Source organism: Hylobates moloch, unplaced genomic scaffold (assembly GCF_009828535.3).
Source record: "Hylobates moloch isolate HMO894 unplaced genomic scaffold, HMol_V3 SCAFFOLD_2, whole genome shotgun sequence".
In the NCBI taxonomy this organism is placed as follows: Eukaryota; Metazoa; Chordata; class Mammalia; order Primates; family Hylobatidae; genus Hylobates; species Hylobates moloch.
Window position 1 is genome coordinate 88,684,203 of NW_026652277.1, and position 18,280 is coordinate 88,702,482.

Sequence of the window (18,280 nt, forward strand, 5' to 3'; positions counted from 1 at the left end):
TTTTAAGTTGTCCTTAAACTAAAATCTTTGTGTCTAAGTTCATTTTCTTTTTATCATTTGCAAGCTCAGTTGGATGTTCAAGTTTAAATTTGTATCTTAATTCACCAGATTTTAAAAAATCAACTTCTTTATAGGAAATTTAAATATGTGAGAAGACATAGTTCTCAGATATTCACCTGATTGGTTTCTATGGTAGTAAATACAATCTTGTGTCTGGAATATATTGGCTGATGTAGTTTAAGAACGTGGTAGAAATTCATTCTCTATTTTTGAGGAAATTAACTTGTCAAGAGAAGCTGTATTGTAATCTTAGGTCATATATGACACATAAAGCTAAATTTATTTGTAGGAGTACAGATACAGTTCATGTGGCTGAGAAATTACGTATTTAGAGGGATTTTTTTCCTCCAAAAATTATCCTCCATTTTGTCTTTTTCCAAAAAGTTGGAGGCTTCAAATAATTATTTGGAATTTAAAATGTCTACAAGAGATGTGTTGTCGCTGAAAGCAAATATGGTGGCAGAAACTAAATAAACCTCTGTATCTCAGAAGATGAGCATCTAAGAAATTTTCAATATTTCTTGGCTAACTGCTTGATTTAAACATTGATGAACAGAAAGGGCTTTTTTTTTTCCCAAGTTAACATTTTTTTTTATTATACTTTAAGTTCTGAGGTACACACGCAGAATGTGCATGTTTTTTACATAGGTATACACATGCCATGGTGGTTTGTTGCACCCATCAACCCATCATCTACATTAGGTATTTCTGCTAATGCTATCCCTCCCCTAGCCCCCTACCCTACTACAGGCCCCGGTGTGTGATGTTCCCCTCCCTGTGTCCATGTATTCTCATTGTTCAACTCCCACTTATGAGTGAGAACATATGGTGTTTGCTTTTCTGTTCTTGCATTAGTTTGCTGAGAATGATGGTTTTCAGCATGATCCATGTCCTTGCAAAGGACATGAATTCATCCTTTTTTATGGCTGCATAGTATTCCATGGTGTATATGTGTCATATTTTCTTTATCCAGTCTGTCATTGATGGGCATTTGGGTTGGTTCCAAGTCTTTGCTATTGTGAACAGTGCTGCAATAAACATACGTGTGCTTGTGTATTTATAGTAGAATGATTTATAATCCTTTGGGTATATATCCAGTAATGGGATTGCTGGGTCAAATGGTATTTCTAGTTCTAGATCCTTGAGGAATCGCCCCACTGTCTTCCAGATTGGTTGAACTAATTTACACTGCTACCAACAGTGTAAAAGCGTTCCTATTTCTCCACATCCTCTCCAGCACCTCTTGTTTCCTGACTTTTTAATGATTGCCATTCTAACTGGTGTGAGCTGATATCTCATTGTGGTTTTGATTTGCATTTCTCTAATGACCAGTGATGATGATCTTTTTTTCATATGTCTGTTGGCTGCATAAATGTCTTCTTTCGAGGAGTGTCCATTAATATCCTTTGCCAACTTTTTGATGGGGTTGTTTGTTTTTTTCTTGTAAATCTGTTTAAGTTCTTTGTAGATTCTGGATATTAGCCCTTTGTCAGATGTATAGATTGCAAAAATTTTCTCCCATTCTGTAGGTTGCCTGTTCATTCTGATGATAGTTTCTTTTGCTGTGCAGAAGCTCTTTAGTTTAACCAGATTCCATTTGTCTATTTTGGCTTTTGTTGCCATTGCTTTTGGTGTTTTAGTCATGAAACCTTTGCCCATGCCTATGTCTTAAATGGTATTGCCTAGGTTTTCTTCTAGGGTTTTTATGGTTGTAGGCCTTACATTTAAGTCTTTAATCCATCTTGAGTTAATTTTTGTATAAGGTGTAAGGAAGAGATCCAGTTTCAGCTTTCTGCATATGGCTAGCCAGTTTTCCCAACACCATTTATTAAATAGGGAATCTTTTCCTCATTTCTTGTTTTTGTCAGGTTTGTCAAAGATCAGATGGTTATAGATGTGTGGTGTTATTTCTGAGGCCTCTGTTCTGTTCCATTGGTTTATTTATTGTACTTTAAGTTTTTGGTACCAGTACCATGCTGTTTTTGTTACTGTAGCCTTCTAGTATAGTTTGAATTCAGGTAGCTTGATGCCTCCAGCTTTGTTCTTTGTGGGTAGGATTGTCTTGGCTATGTGGACTCTTTTTTGGTTCCATATGAAATTTAAAGTAGTTTTTTCTAATTCTGTGAAGAAAGTCAACGGTAGCTTGATTGGGATAGCATTAAATCTATAAATTACTTTGGTTAGTATGGCCATTTTGATGGTATTGATTCTTCCTATCTACAAGCATGGAATATTTTTCCATTTGTTTCTGTCCTCTCTTATTTCCTTGAGCAGTGGTTTGTAGTTCTCCTTGAAGAGGTCCTTCACATCCCTTATAAGTTGGATTTCTAGGTATTTTATTCTCTTTGTAGCAATTGTGAATGGGAGTTCACTCATGATTTGGCTGTTTGTCTGTTATTGTTGTAGAAGAATGCTTGTGATTTTTGCACATTGATTTTGTGTCCTGAGACTTTGCTGAAGTTGCTTATCAGCTTAAGGAGATTCTGGGCTGAGACGATGGGGTTTTCTAAATATACAATCTTGTCATCTGCAAACAGAGACAATTTGACTTCCTCTTTTCTTAATTGAATACCCTTTATTTCTTTCTCTTGCCCGATTGCCTTGGCCAGAACTTCCAATAATATGTTGAATAGGAGTGGTGAGAGAGGGCATCCCTGTCTTGTGCCCATTTTCAAAGGGAATGCTTCCAGTTTTTACCCATTCAGTATGTTATTGGCTGTGGGAGGCCTCTTTTGAACAAGGAGCAGACTTGGCAGGAATGAAATGTTCATTTTTAGGTTACGGTTGGCCCTCCATATTCTCAGGTTCCACATGTGCAAAAGTAACCAACTGCTGATAGACAATATTTTTAAAAAAGCAATAAGAAATAACAATACAACAATAAATAATAATGCTAGTAAAACACAGTATAATAATTATTTATATAACATTTACATTGTTTTATAAGTAATGCAGAGATGATTTAAAGTTCAACAAGTTCTCGAATAATATCATAACATTGATGAGAAAAAAGAATTGATTCCTGGTGGGGGTCATCATCTGTGTGGAGTTTGCACATCCTCTCCATGTCTGTGGGTTTCCTCCAGGTACTCTAGTTACCTCCCACATCTCAAAGATGTGCATGTTAGGTGAACTGGTGCGTCCACGTGGTCCCAGCCTGAGTGAGTGTGGGTGTGTGTGTGGGTGCCTAGGATGGGGTTCTCCCTTTTGCTCTGAGATACTTGGACAGGCTATGTCCACTGTGACCCTCAACTGGAATAAGTGGGTGAATAATTATGTTACTGGTTTTCATTTATCTTTCTTAAATGTATATATAGCTCACACATACATCAGTGTTTCATATGATAAGTGTTTTGGTTTTTATTGAGAAGTTTGGTGATTGTTTGTGATCAGAAATATGATGTAGGAACTTAACTCTTGTTTATATCAATTAACCTCTGGAAAACTGGTTTCCTTACATCAGTTGTTCAAAGTTGCAGTTTCCAAGAAATTATTTAACGTTAGGTGAGGGCTTACTGTATTAGGGAGGATATGCATAGGTTTATGCAAATACTGTGCCATTTTATATCAGGAACTTGAGTGTGTGACGATTTTGGTTACTATGGGAGATCCTGAAACCAATCTCCCATGGATACCAAAGGGCGACAGTATGTGAAAACTGCTGAAATGTCTAAGTAAATAAGAAAGAAGTCATGGACCTTTCTGTGTTCTACCACCATTTTGTTGTTGTTTAGAAAGTATTTTCAGAAATCTGAGTGAGATCTGCTATTTAGATGGTAGAGGAATCCTAAGGTGTGGATAACTCAGCAGAACCCCGAGCCCATGCTCCTAGAATTTCACATATGCTTCCAAGAAGGCATTTTGGGAATGTCTTTAAGATTGCTTTCACCTGAAACTCAGGGATATGGTATGCAGATTGTTGACACAATGAAACGAATACATTGATACAATGAAAATCATGAATTGGGGTTAGAAAGCCAGCAGAAGGGACACTTTCTATTGCCCTTCTAATTTATGGCAGCTGGCTTAGCGGTGGTACAGTGGATGTTTGAAAGTGTCTGGTGATAGTTACTAACACATGAAAAGAACTTAACAATGTGAGAGGGTGTAACAGCATTTAATGGCATGTGGTATCCAATCAATGATGTAAAAATTCTTGCTGTTTGGTTATGGGAAACCAACAAGGGTTTTTTTTTTTCTCCCTAAAATCCAGTTTCCCATTAAAACTAGGATGAGATATGCTGTACTGTATTTAATTTCAGTTTCTTTATTTTAAAGAGTTAATTGAAAAGCAGGAATATAAGTGAGGTCATTAAAGCATATCAAGGTATGAGATATCACTTTTGGCTGTTATTAACATGTTTAAATTTTGAAACATTTTAAAGCTTGGTATCCCATTTTTTTTTGAAACTTAAGTTCCTTTTTAGATCAACATTCATAAGATTTAACTTTTTATTTTTCTAAATTCTGAGTTGTGTGAAATTGGTTTAAAAATTTTGTAAGAGACAGAATGTCTTGTTCCACTGAGTAAAAATTTAAGAGATGAAACAAAAGATGAGAAAATGTATTGTAGCACAACCCCTTCTAGAAAACTGTTAGACACCCATCAACTTATTTGATATTTGTGACAACTGGTAATGCTAATAATCCAAATAGATTATTTTTCCCTATACTATTCTTTCTTCTACTATTTTCAAAACTCCAGGTAAAGTCTTTAGATTTTTTGTTTGGAAATACATATATATATATGTTTATATAATATATATTTTTATATAATAATATATATTTTATAAATATAAACTTTTTTCCTTTTAATAGTTCACTACTTAACTGGAGAATAATAATAGCGAATTGATGATTAATCTAAATAAATTTTAATATTTTCAGAAAGTAATGGACTTCACTGAGAGTTCTCTTAGTTTCTTTAAACTCAAAAATAAAAATTGCAGCCAATATAATTTTGATTGAAATTATATTTTTTCATCTCTCAGAAGCATAATTCATAACCATCATAACCATATATTGAATTTACCTACTTTATCATTCTTATCTTTGTCCTCTATACATATTATGCATTTTTTAAAAAATATGGCTGCTTTACAGATTTTATTTTTATTACTGATTTTAAGCAATTTAATTATGATGTGTCTTGGTATAGTTTCTTTATGTTTCTTGTGTTTGGGGTTCACTAAACTTCTAGGATCTGTGAGTTTATGGTTTTTATAAAATTTGAACAAGTCCAATCTCATTATTTTTTCAAATACTTTATTTATTACAACCCCACTTTATTCAGGTACTCCAATTAATTACACATACATTAGTCTGCTTGAAGTTATCACACAGCTCACTGATGCTCTGTTCATTAAAAAATTTTTTTTCTTTCCTTGTGTTTCATGTTCTATTATAATGCCATCAAGTTCACTAATCTTTTTTTTTTACATTTTCTAATCTGCTGTAAATATTATCTTGTGTATTTTTCATTTTAGATATTATTTTATCTCTAGAAGTTTGATTTGAGTCTTTTTTATATGTTCTATATCTCTAGTTAAAATGCTTAATCTTTCTTCTACCATTATTACATATGATATATAGTTATAATAGGTGTTTTGACATCCTTTTTAATTCTGTAATATGTGTCATTTCTAGTTCTGTTTCTATTGATTGATTTTTCTTCTTATTATGTGTTGTCTTAGTTTGGACTGCGACAACAAAAGGTATTACTATTGACTGAGTGGCTTTAACAACAGAAAGTTGTTTTCTCACAGTTTTGGAGGCTGGAAAGTTGAAATTAAGGTCTGGCAGGGTTTGATTTCTGGTGAGGGCTCTCTTCCTGGTGTGCGGTCACCTTTCTTTATGTCCTCATATGGCCTTTTCTCAGGCTGTGAACGTGGAAAGAGAGAGAGAGCTCTTTGGTGTCTCCTTTTTTTCTTATAAAGTCACCAAGCCGATCAGATTAAGGCCTCACTCTGATGACCTTATTAAACCCAAATTGCCTCCACAAAGGCCTCATGTTTAAATGTCATCACATTGAAGGTTGAGACTTCAACATATGAATTTAGTGGTGGGAGACCTTCAATCCATGATACAGGTCATAAGTTTTTCCTTTTTGGCATGCCTTGTAACTTTTATTAGATGTCAGATTTTGTGAATTTTATTTGCTTGGGTGCTAGATATTTTTATGTTCTTATAAATATACTTAAATTTTATTCTGGAATACAGTTAAGTTACTTGGAAATAGTTTGATCTGACACTTGCTTTTAAACTGTTTCAGTTTAGGACTAATTTTGCCCCATTATTGAGATAATCACCTACTAAATATCCTACATGATGTCCCTAGAGTTGTGAGGTTTTCTCTTCTGGGTAGGGGGAATATTTCTAGCCCTGTGTGAGCTCAAGAAATTGTTCCCTGGGCTCCTTTGGGGTGGTTCTTTCCCTAGTTGTGGGTGGTTTTCTTACACATATGCACTGATTATCCTAGGTTGAAGACCCGAGTATTTTCTTTGTGGCACTCTCTCGTTCACAGTACTCTATTCTTCAAGTTCTGGTTGCTTTGGGCCCTCCAGACTTGCAACAACATCTTGACAATTAAGGGAGGCCACCAGGCTCCATCTGGATTCCCCTTTCTTTTACTGGGGACTGGAAATTCCAAGCAATAGCTGGGCAATCATAGAACCTATTCCCCTTTGTTCCTTATCTCTCTTAGGGATCAGTGTCCTGTGCCAACTGATACCGTGTCTGAAAATTATTGTGTTTTATTTTTCTTAGGTTTTTTTTTTTCAGGTTTCTTCGTTGTTTCAAATGGCTCTTGACCACTTGAACATGAAATTTTCTCTTACAATCAGGAAAGATTCTTTGCTGATTTTGAATTTTGTTTAGCTTAATCTTTTTCTATAGAACATGTTTATGTTCTTTTGAACACTGATTATTGAACTGAATAAAACGGTCCTGCTTGTGAACTCTAATTATGTATAAAAATAGGATGTTGTAGGTTATTTGTGGCTGTTGGTTACTTATTTCATATAGTGTTATTAGTAATTGTGAAATATTAGTAAAATGGAATTTAATAAATAATTACATATTATGATTACATATTAAGCAAACACTATTTACAGATAGTGCTTTCTGAAATACTCAGCATATACCAGTTTATCTTTAGAGCCCCTGGAATATTTTGAAGTGTTAGTTTCTTATTCTTTTGTGCTCATAGTCAGAGATGTGCGTGGCGATCGTAAGAATGGTGTTAACTAGTCACTCTGGCTAGTTATTTATGGATTGCAACTTTTCCTGAAAAAGTCCAAGTAAAATGTCCAACCCTGCATTCATAATTTTTAGTATTCTCCACAGCATTATTACTAGATAAATTCTTTGCAGATGGAACTATAATAAAAATTCTAAAACCTTATCTCCGGAAACGGATGTTTTCTTTACTAAAGTCTCTAGAAGGCAAATAGGAAATCTCTGCAATATGAACTTCCATTTTTTAGTATTAGCTAGATAAAACGAAAACATCTTACTGAGATCTCGATGAGATTAGGCTCACACGCCATCCTGAATTTGTGAGAGATTACAATGCTAAGCAATGGAACAGTGTACATATTTAAGAAGCCACAGAGAGTTTCTTTTCACATAAATGAAGAGGTGGACATACATTTTTTTCAACGTGGTATACAGTTTAATCTTCCTTTTATCTCACAGTATCTCAAGATTCCAAAACCCTGAAAGTAGATGAAGAAACAGAAAACACAATGAGAGTGACGTGGAAACCAGCCCCAGGGAAAGTCGTCAACTACCGTGTTGTCTATCGCCCCCACGGGGGAGGGAGGCAAATGGTTGCTAAGGTGCCCCCCACAGTCACTTCAACAGTGTTAAAGCGACTTCAGTCACAGACCACGTATGACATCACAGTTCTTCCTATTTACAAGACGGGAGAAGGAAAGCTTAGGCAAGGATCAGGAACAACAGGTACGAAATAATAATTATGTTTTGAAGGGGAGAGAAGGTAATGATTTAAAAGATGACTTTGGTATGTCTACTTCATTTGTAAATGTTTAAAACTGATTCTGTAATAAGTTAAATTATAATTATTAGACAATGTCTAATTAACGTGTTATTTTTACCAATCTAGTTCCTGGTAAAATGATTCTACATATTAATGTTCTTATGCAAATCTAATCTGAATTGTGAGAATTATTTACACTTCTACTTAGCTAGCACTCTGTTATCTGGACTTCTATGGAACATGCTATTTTGTGCTTACCGGACTTGAACCCTTTTTATGGATATGCATTTTTTGTAGGGCTAATAAAAAAGAAACCCCAAAGCCTAGTCTTATAGATAATATTTTAAAAATCTTTTTGTCTTTACAGCTTCTCGATTTAAATCTCCCAGAAACCTCAAAACATCTGACCCAACCATGTCAAGCTTCCGAGTGACTTGGGAGCCTGCCCCTGGGGAAGTGAAGGGTTATAAAGTCACATTCCACCCTACGGGGGATGACAGAAGACTGGGAGAGTTAGTGGTTGGACCCTATGACAACACGGTTGTTTTGGAGGAACTTAGGTAGGAATAATTAACTATGTTTGTATCAAAGGATGAAATTAATTTGTTTAAAAGGTTGAATAGCTTTTGTAAATTAGTAGGCTTTACACAAATATCCCTTATATGTCTGTTTGCCAGCAAAGTATTTAAAATCAGCTAAAGCTGTTTTCTTATGCTTGGTGCTGCTGGAGTTGAAGTTAGGATTCAGGGCTCAGCAACAGAATTTAGGCCTGAGCAGGATTTTTTTGTAATGTTTAATAATTTTTGTTTGTTATTAAGTGCTCAGAATTGGTGTTTTCAATAACACCCCGCTTTTAAGAAATTAACGTTCTTATTACACAATGTCACCGAAATTGTAGCCATGTGGAAGTGTGGGGGTTCCTGTACCTTTTGGCAAGGTTTGAGGGACTCATGCTGAGATCTTGAGTGTGAATCCCCCTCCAGTGTGCTATACAGGAGAAAGAAGGCAGGACCTTGTGGGTGCCAGCTGGCAGGAGAGGGCAAGGCTGGGCTCATGAAAGGTCCAGCTCCAGGCTGTGCAGTGAAAAACAAGGAAGTTTCAGTTTGAACAGCACCCTACATTCATTACAGTAAAAAGAATGAACTAGTGTGTGTAGTCTTTTGGGAAGTTTGTTTTTCAATCATTCATTTAAGACTATTGAAATCTATATAAATGCTTGTGATTTACTTTTACCAGAGTAGGGAGTAATTTCATTGAGCTTACTATGTGTCAGGCATTGTGTTAGGCATTGTCTTATGTTACTTGCAAGGTACAGCACTTCATTATTTTCTTAAAGCCCATTGCTTAGAAACAGTAAGAATAAAGAGTCTGACCCTTCCCTGACATGCTGAAAGGCAGGGTAGAGACTCTGCATCTGCTAGAAAGGCAAGACAGAAACCAGTGCTGTGAATGCCTAGTGTTCTCTGGAATGCTTGCTGTCCAGTTTCTCTTGACACCTCACAGGGTAAGCGTAAGTGAGAAAGTGGCAGAAATTATTTTTCTTCTCTTATAATGTTGTACACTATAAACTCTTCATAGTGAAAACTTGTAAATCAAGATGACTGTCTTTAACAAAGCAAAAAAAAGTGCTACCACTTGACTCTATGGTTCTCACAGCCTATATGTATACTTTAACATTTTAGGGCTGGTACCACCTATAAAGTGAATGTTTTTGGAATGTTTGATGGGGGAGAAAGCTCACCACTTGTTGGACAAGAAATGACAACCCTTTCCGACACAACTGTAATGCCAGTTTTATCTTCTGGTAAGAAATTGAGTTACATTCCTCGAGGAAAACAACTTAGGAAACTCTTTCAAATGTGAACTGTTAGGGTAGCATGCAATGGAAAACAATGATACAAATTTTACACTAAAATTTATTTCAATAACTTACATACTTAGCAAAAAAACTTCTTCAAACATCCAGTCAAGCACGCTTTTTGACAGTATTTTTTTATACTTCTTTTATCAGCATTGCATTATTTCATACTTAAATTATTACGTAAATCTATTTTTAAGAGTAATATATAATTATTAGTGTATTAATAATTATTAGTAATGTAATTATTAATGTAATTTTAAATTATGTAATAACACATAATTTAAAATTATGCATTAAATTTATTAATGCATTTAAATATTAAATTTAAAATTATGCATTATTGTATAATTAAGCTCTATTATTTAAAGATGAGTTTTTACTAAATGTAGATATTGTACCTTTTTCTATTTTTAGTGACTAAGATGCAGTTTTCTTTTGTTAAAGTCATTGCAGAGATGTTTTATTTGGGCTGGGTAAGCAGTGTTAGGTTACATAAATAGGTGGGCAACTATGACTTGGGAAGCAAAATGGTAACATAAGCCCCTTAGATTTTCTGTCCCTGCCACAATTACAGCCTTTATGAACATAAAGCTTGTTTTTAACATTCTTAGAGATGGAGGTGGTGGACAGAGTTTACTTCTGATAGTTTTCATTATTGCTAAAAAATTGTAGATCTGGGCAGAGCAGGAGCAGGCTTGTAAGGGCTTATTTCCTTGGGATAGTATTTGGGAATCCTTAATCCTGATATAGTATATAATATATGAGTGACACATTTGTATTTTGTAGCGTGATGAGCATTATTTATTTTTTTCCAATGATTTCTTTTGTAATATAAAGACCAAATGCTAACCTTGTAATAAATTGGAAAATTTATAGCTGGTAATATAAGCTTTTGGAAAGGAGAACATTAAAAAAATGGATGTGGACAAAATCAAGTGTCAAATCTTGCTGTTTGCATTAATGTTCTATTGTTTCTCTTATGATGATATTAACTGACTTATATTTTTATTTTGTAGCTTGTACACTGAGGATGTTGGGATTATTTTCTCTTTCCAAAGCTTTTCCTTCGTATCAATGTTTGTGCTTATCTTTACAGCTCTCAATTTGTATATTTGTTTGCATACTTTTCTAAATTGTCTTCCTTCTTTCTTGATTCTTTAAATGTGCAAACTTCACCATCTATATTTATCTGATTTTTATTCATAATAGATAATAAATTTAAATGATTAATAGCTAAATAGTAATATATCAGGGTTTAAAAAATATATCTTTACTTCAAAAAGGTATAATTTTAAAAGTTATGTGTCTAATCCTTCATATATATGTGGTAGTTACCTAACAGCTTAGCTATTCGAAAAGACAATTTTTGGCTCACAAAAACCTTTTTTTAGTTTACATGTTTTATCAGTCCATCTCAGTTTTGTCTGCTATGACCATTAAATATTGCAGAAGAATGCAACATCTAATGATTTGACTACATTAAAATTTTATTAAAGTTATTAGTACTTCATAGTTAGACAGCTATACATTCTCATTTATTTATTTCAGCCTTTGAATTTGTGAGCCCATCAAATTTTCAACAATGGCTTAATTCAAGTCTCCAGGTTCTATGAAAGAGGGCAGGAAATCGAGTCAAAGATAAAGGAAAGATTGGAAAGATTGGCCACTGAAATAATCTTTGGAGGAACTGCTGATTCTTAAGACTGTTAATTGAGGTTAATAAATCAGATGGACATATTTTCAGGGTCTTATACTCCACATCACTGAGCTAGACCATAGTACTGAGACAGGCAACACTGAGGATCCGGGGAGTGGCAGAGGTGTGACAAGGAAGTACCCTTGCCAACAATTTGCTTCTTACTGTCTTGTCTCATGATTGCCATGTCAGGGATGGAGTGTCTCACCAGAGCTGAGGCAGACATTGTGTTGCTGGTGGATGGATCATGGAGCATCGGCCGGGCAAATTTTAGAACTGTGAGGAGTTTCATTTCTCGTATTGTGGAAGTCTTTGACATTGGCCCCAAAAGAGTACAAATTGGTAGGTTCTGACAGCATTGGAGCCATTTAGACATTTTGATCTTGCTCTTTCACATGTACTAATGCCAGTGGTGTCATTTTAGCTCTTGCTCAGTATAGTGGGGATCCCAGAACAGAGTGGCAGTTAAATGCGCACAGAGACAAGAAGAGCTTGTTGCAAACTGTGGCAAACTTACCATACAAAGGAGGCAATACTCTCACAGGTGGGTAAGGACTGTCTGACACTCTTTCAGCTCATGCTTCTGGTTAAGGTTTGTGGCTGAATGGTGATGTGACTGATTCTCTTCTAAAAATCCCACTAGGCATGGCTTTGAATTTCATTCGCCAACAGAACTTCAGGACCCAAGCTGGCATGAGACCTCGAGCTCGAAAAATTGGTGTGCTCATTACTGATGGAAAATCACAAGACGATGTTGAAGCACCTTCAAAGAAACTCAAGGATGAGGGAGTGGAGCTGTTTGCTATTGGTACGCACTGGAAAGGACAGTGATGCCCCTGGGGTTACAAATGTGCTGAGGATATTTTCAGAGTTAGAAGTTTTATCTGAAGCATGAAAAAAACCCCCATTTTTTTCTGTCACATAATTTATCAAAATAATGTTCCAGGAAGTTAATTCATTTTTTCTTGTTTTTTTGGGACAAAACTACATGGTTTCTTAAAAGAAAATTAATAGATCAAGAAGAAAAATGTGCTATTAATAGGATTCAGAAAAACTCCTACTTGGTTTTCCACAGAACCATGTTTATGTTTGATATCCATTATTTTACATTCCAGAAAAAACACTGAAGAGACACTTTTTGGTGGGAAATTGGTGCTAGATACATTTAGAAGAAGCCAATTTAAAAGAGCTTTCAGTTTGTATTATCCTTTGTTTCTGTTTTATTATTGAGAAAAATAATATGTATGTTTTAGTTAACTAATTATTAAACCTTCATGGTTGGCCAAAAGCAGCCATGAATTAAGAAAGCCGTAAATCATTTGCTTCGTTCCATTAATTTTTTTTCTGAGAAGTGCTTTTAATTTGTATATATCCATTTTTGAAGGTATTAAAAATGCTGATGAAGTTGAATTAAAGATGATTGCAACTGATCCTGATGATACCCATGCATACAATGTGGCAGATTTTGAGTCACTCTCCAGGATAGTGGATGACCTCACCATTAATTTGTGTAACAGTGTCAAAGGTCCAGGTAAGTTTAGCCCAGAGTTTCTTGCCCTCAGCACTGCTGGTATTTTGGGCCAAATAATTATTCTTTTGGGTGAGGGGGAGGGAACTATTTTGTGCATTATAAAATGTTTAGCAGTGTGAAGGGCCTCTGCCAGTTGGATGTCAGTAGCATTCCCTAAATTGTGGCAACTAAAAAGATCTTCAGTTGTTGCCAAATGTCTGCTGCAGAAAAAAACTGTCCCCAGTTGAGAATCACTGCTTTAGTCACTGATTTTTTTTTTTCTGATATGTTTCTCGTGATGGCACCTCAATGAATTCTAGCTTATTTGAGGATACATTTAGTTTATATCCTGCATACCTGCACCCTCCCCCGCACGACATATATACATAAATGGGAAGGGGTAGGAAGAGAGGGAAAGAGAGATGCTTTCTTTTCTGGTATATACCTATTGTCTTGTGAAGCATCTTCACTCCATTTAGTTACTACATTGCTATTAGATGGTTGTTCCCAGACTCTTGTTTTCCTCAGTTTTGGTACTTTTTTTGATTTCCTAGTGTGAGCAGGAATAAGAGAGCAGTCTTTATATCTGATTTGCTTTGCCTCAACTGTAGATGATCAGATTTGAAACTTTACACTTATAATCCCTAAATATAAGGAGAAGCTACAATTTTACAGTTTAGACATTTAGAAATGATATAACCTCTTTTTGCCAGTGAAGAAGCTGAGATCTGGAGAAAAATTACTTAGTCTGGGTCAAATGTTTAAAGATGTTTTTAGGGGTATTTTAAAAAAGTAGATATAGCTAAGGAATTAGGATATTGAAATAAAATTATAGAACTGGATTTATACTAACAAAGGATGGTGCATAATGATTACTCTCTGTGTAAATCATGGGACAAAACATGGTAATCACCAAATTTGAAGGTTTTTTGAAAATTAATGATAAAAATTATGGCCCTTATTATGTGAGAAAAATTTTATTTAAGTACATGTAGATTATGGTAAAATTGTCCTTCATTAATTTAATTTGGTTTTGGAAAAGATGGAATAAGTTTAAGAAATAATGTAGTAGAAATGGTTCACTTGCTGTGGGTGCTAGGGGTATGTTTATTTGAATGTTCCCTCTTGGATTTCTTTCTCCTAACTTTTGCAGATTTTCTTTTTTGAATTTTGAACAACAGACTGACCTTTTCCCTGGAGAAATAGACCAGCCTGGCAGCCAGAATTTGTAGGCTTCTGGCTCTTGATTAGCTGAGAGAATTGTAGTTTTATTCCATTGGAGAGAACTTTGAGTGGGGATGAAAACATCTTTTATCTGTTTAGCTTTTTTTTTAAAATGAACTATGTAGTAGTTGCATTCATTCTAGCTTCCCAGACAGTAAAATTGCTTGATAATTTTGTAGGTTTGACTCTTACCCAAGTATAATAAAAGTTAAGATACTAAGAATGGAAAGGCTTTCCCCAGTTTTGGCTTGCACAAAAAGTAGAAAGAGTTTTTATGAGAATGATTTGCCATGCTTATGGAGTTATTGGATTAATCCTTTTCTCTTGTAATTATTATTTGGGCCATTTTCCTGTTAGACATATTGAGATTAATATTTCTATTTTCATCAGCATTTATTCCAGATACTGTTATGTATTAGTCATTTCACCTATATCCACCCACAGGGAGCACAATCACAGGCGGTAGGATGTTCCCAGGTTGAAAAACACGTATTTGTTTGCATTCTCTCCAGTGATACAGTTGTCAGCTTCCTTTATTATACAACTAGATCCTGCTAGAGAATAGAATGAATGAAAAATCAATTCTGTCCTCACAGAGCATAACCTTTAGTTAAGGAGAGAAGACATGAGTATATAGAAACAAAGTGATAATGAGGGCAGGGAAGTTGTGTGGTGCCAATAATGATAGAGACTGTGGAGAAGCTAAATTGTCAGGACCTAAATTCTTATTTACTGATTATATGTACAAGGGTAGAGAGAGGAGAAAGTATCAAAAGGTGATTCAGAGGTCTTGTATTAGTCTGTTCTCATGCTGCTAATAAAGACCTACCCAAGACTGGGTAATTTATAAAGGAAAGAGGTTTGATTGACTCACGGTTCCACCTGGCTGGGGAGGCCTCACAATCATGGAGGAAGAGCGAGGGAGGTCTTACATGGTGGCAGGCAAGAGAGCGAATGAGAGCCAAGTGAAAGAGGAAACCCTTATACAAGCATTAGATCTCGTGAGACATTTACTACCACTAGAGCAGTGTGGGGGAAACCACCCCCATGATTCAATTATCTCCCTGTGGGTCCCTCCCACAACACTTGGGACTTATGGGAGCTACAATTCAAGATGAGATTCAGGTGGGGACACAGCAAAACCATATCGGGTCTTGAGTCTCAGTGAGTTGTAAATTGGTAAAGTTTGTAAGGAAGAGGAGGATCAGGTTTTAAGGAAAGACAACGAGCTCATGTTTTAATCTTTTGAGGCTAGAAAACCTTTTAGTTACCTATTCATAAAGGTCTTACAGGTGATGAGCCTCTAATACAGATTTATTGTAGCTACTTAGTATGTGAAAATAAGTGTGTGAAAGCTTAGAATATGGAGCGTAATATTGTTTCAATGTCATTTCAAATATTGTCTGTCACCTTTCCACGATAATGAGAAAAGTGTATACCCTTTATTTCCATGTGTAGGCGATTTGGAAGCACCTTCTAACTTAGTTATGTCTGAGCGAACCCATCGTTCTTTTAGAGTGAGCTGGACACCACCTTCTGACAGTGTGGATCGATATAAGGTGGAATACTATCCAGTTTCTGGAGGGAAACGTCAAGAAGTGAGTAGGAACACCTACAACTTACTTCTTCCTGATGTTGAGGTTGGGTCCTCCTCATTAGGGCTCTGAGAATAATGTTAGGTGAGGGCAAGAGGAATGAAGAGGGGCCAGAAATGAGTCAAGAATAGTGCTTTCTATTCTTGACTTTGCTAGGCAGGCACTTCCATCTGGCTTTAATTAGAGGGAAAGAGCTTTGCTTAAATTCTTACAGTTTCTAAGAATTGTAGAATATCATTATGTTTTTTTCATTAAAATTTAATTGAAGATACTTGACTTATTTATGAATTTGTAGTAGAATCAGAGAGTTAGCAAGGAGCATTAAAGATGATCTATTTTTACCCATTCATTTTACAAATAAAGAACAGCTGGGAGAAAAATTATATGAATTGTCCAAGATCTCATTGTAATCTGATAGTTTCCAAATACAAAAGACAATGGCCTAATTGAAATATAGATTCTAAGCTCACTGTAGTTAACTGCTTTGTAAGTATAGTAGGAAAAAGGGAACTGACTATACATACATTGTTGCTCTGTTTAATTTTTCCTCCTAGTTTTATGTGAGTCGAATGGAAACTAGCACAGTGCTGAAAGATCTGAAGCCTGAAACTGAGTATGTTGTCAATGTGTATTCTGTGGTAGAAGATGAATATAGTGAGCCTCTGAAGGGGACAGAACAAACCTGTAAGTCAGATGAAAAAATTGTTTCTCATTGCTTTCTTTTCTAAGATAAAGCATGATGGCCCAGTTTTGCCTACCTTCCAAATAATTTCTTTATTCAACATTCATTCTGTAAATATTTACTGAGTGCCATCTTTGTGCAGGTACCCAGAAAATACTCAGTGGTTTTCTACTCCTACTGGCTGATCCTGCCATCATGGAGCCCCACTGTGGAATAGGGGGTCACTGCCATAATAATCTAGAGGGAAAACAACCTTTAATGGAGTTATTCACTTCTTAGAGTCTTTAGACTTTTGCTTTCAAGAAAATCTCCTAAAATGCAAATATACCTTTCAGGGGGATAATTTTACATTTTACTCAGTTGTTATATGATGACATTTTATTGAGGAATAAAGCACATCAGGAGTAAGATATGAGGAAGGATACCATGTGGGGAGCGGGACTAAGATCAGGAAGAAGAGCGTACAGAGATACCGATTTCACTTCTGCTAATGGCCAGCGCTCCCTGCTGCCACTGAGATCTTCTCTTTTCTTTCTGGCATCTGGTCTTTGCTAGAGAAACTCTAAGTGCTTTGGCTTTGAGTAGCACTTTTGGGGTAGATGTTCCTTGCTCCTATTCCTGGTAATGCTTCCAGAGACATATGAAAATATTCTTTCCTTCTTCTTGCTTCTTGGTTGGGCTCTAGGGGGAAGAAGGAAAGCCACTTTTAAGAAGAAGGAGTGAGCATCACCCTCTAGAGCAAGAACTGACTTTATGTACTGCTCAAGTTTTAGGTCCTTATCTCTTCTCTTATATCCCTTTACATTAGACTATAGGAGGTGAGAAATAATGTATTTTATAACTGGCAGGATTAATATGATAATTTCTTAAAACTTTGAACTCAATGTTTGAACAAAAAATAATTGGAAGCAATATGGGTGTTACAGGGAGACTGTAAACTTTTTCCTCTGCTTCATGGGTTTGTCTTCAAGAAGCCTATAAATCCCTGATGTTCCAGTTATTAATGTATAGTGTTCTTATTTTAAATTTATTTTTTGAAGAAATATAAAAAATAGTGTTGATTACATATATATAAAGTTCTGTGATTGAAGAATAGAAATAGTCAACTTAGTGATGTTCCAGAAAAAGAGAGTAAACGTATTAGGAAGTTGGTATCTATTGTATAGACTCACTGGAATGTCATTTGAAACCTGAACTTTTAACATTTTCCTTCTATGAAATAGTGGTAATGTGCAGTCTTGAATATGAAGTGCAATGAGCAATGTAAATTGGATTTTTTTGGGGCAATGGGAAGGATTATATTAACTTAATTGATTTCTCACAGTAACCCACTGTCTAGTACATACAAATATCAATAATTGATTATGAAACAATGGTTAAAAATGAGTGGAATGAAAGGAACTAGACTGATGGTCTGCTTTTCTGTTTTGGAAGTGCCAGTGCCTGTAGTCAGCCTGAATATTTATGACATTGGCCCTACCACCATGCATGTGCAGTGGCAGCCTGTGGGAGGAGCTACTGGCTACATCTTGTCATACAGACCTGTTAAGGACACAGAGCCAACAAGACCCAAAGAGGTGAAAGATGTTTGTTTCTTTAACATTGGGTCTTCCCAAGACTTTATAGCTTTATAGTGCCTATTATATTACTTAC

General features: G+C 35.5%; 1 protein-coding gene across 1 annotated transcript in view; it reads left to right on the forward strand.

Moving 5' to 3' along the window:
• The window catches only part of COL12A1 (collagen type XII alpha 1 chain), a 149,467-nt gene that overhangs the window by 66,134 nt on the left and 65,053 nt on the right, over positions 1–18,280 (forward strand). The window contains exons 15-24 of the mRNA XM_058435132.1: positions 7,756–8,022; positions 8,427–8,619; positions 9,742–9,863; positions 11,809–11,958; positions 12,041–12,160; positions 12,260–12,424; positions 13,001–13,147; positions 15,809–15,948; positions 16,500–16,629; positions 18,062–18,204. Coding sequence (XP_058291115.1) covers positions 7,756–8,022; positions 8,427–8,619; positions 9,742–9,863; positions 11,809–11,958; positions 12,041–12,160; positions 12,260–12,424; positions 13,001–13,147; positions 15,809–15,948; positions 16,500–16,629; positions 18,062–18,204 — 1,577 coding nt within the window. The remainder of the gene's footprint in view (positions 1–7,755; positions 8,023–8,426; positions 8,620–9,741; positions 9,864–11,808; positions 11,959–12,040; positions 12,161–12,259; positions 12,425–13,000; positions 13,148–15,808; positions 15,949–16,499; positions 16,630–18,061; positions 18,205–18,280) is intronic.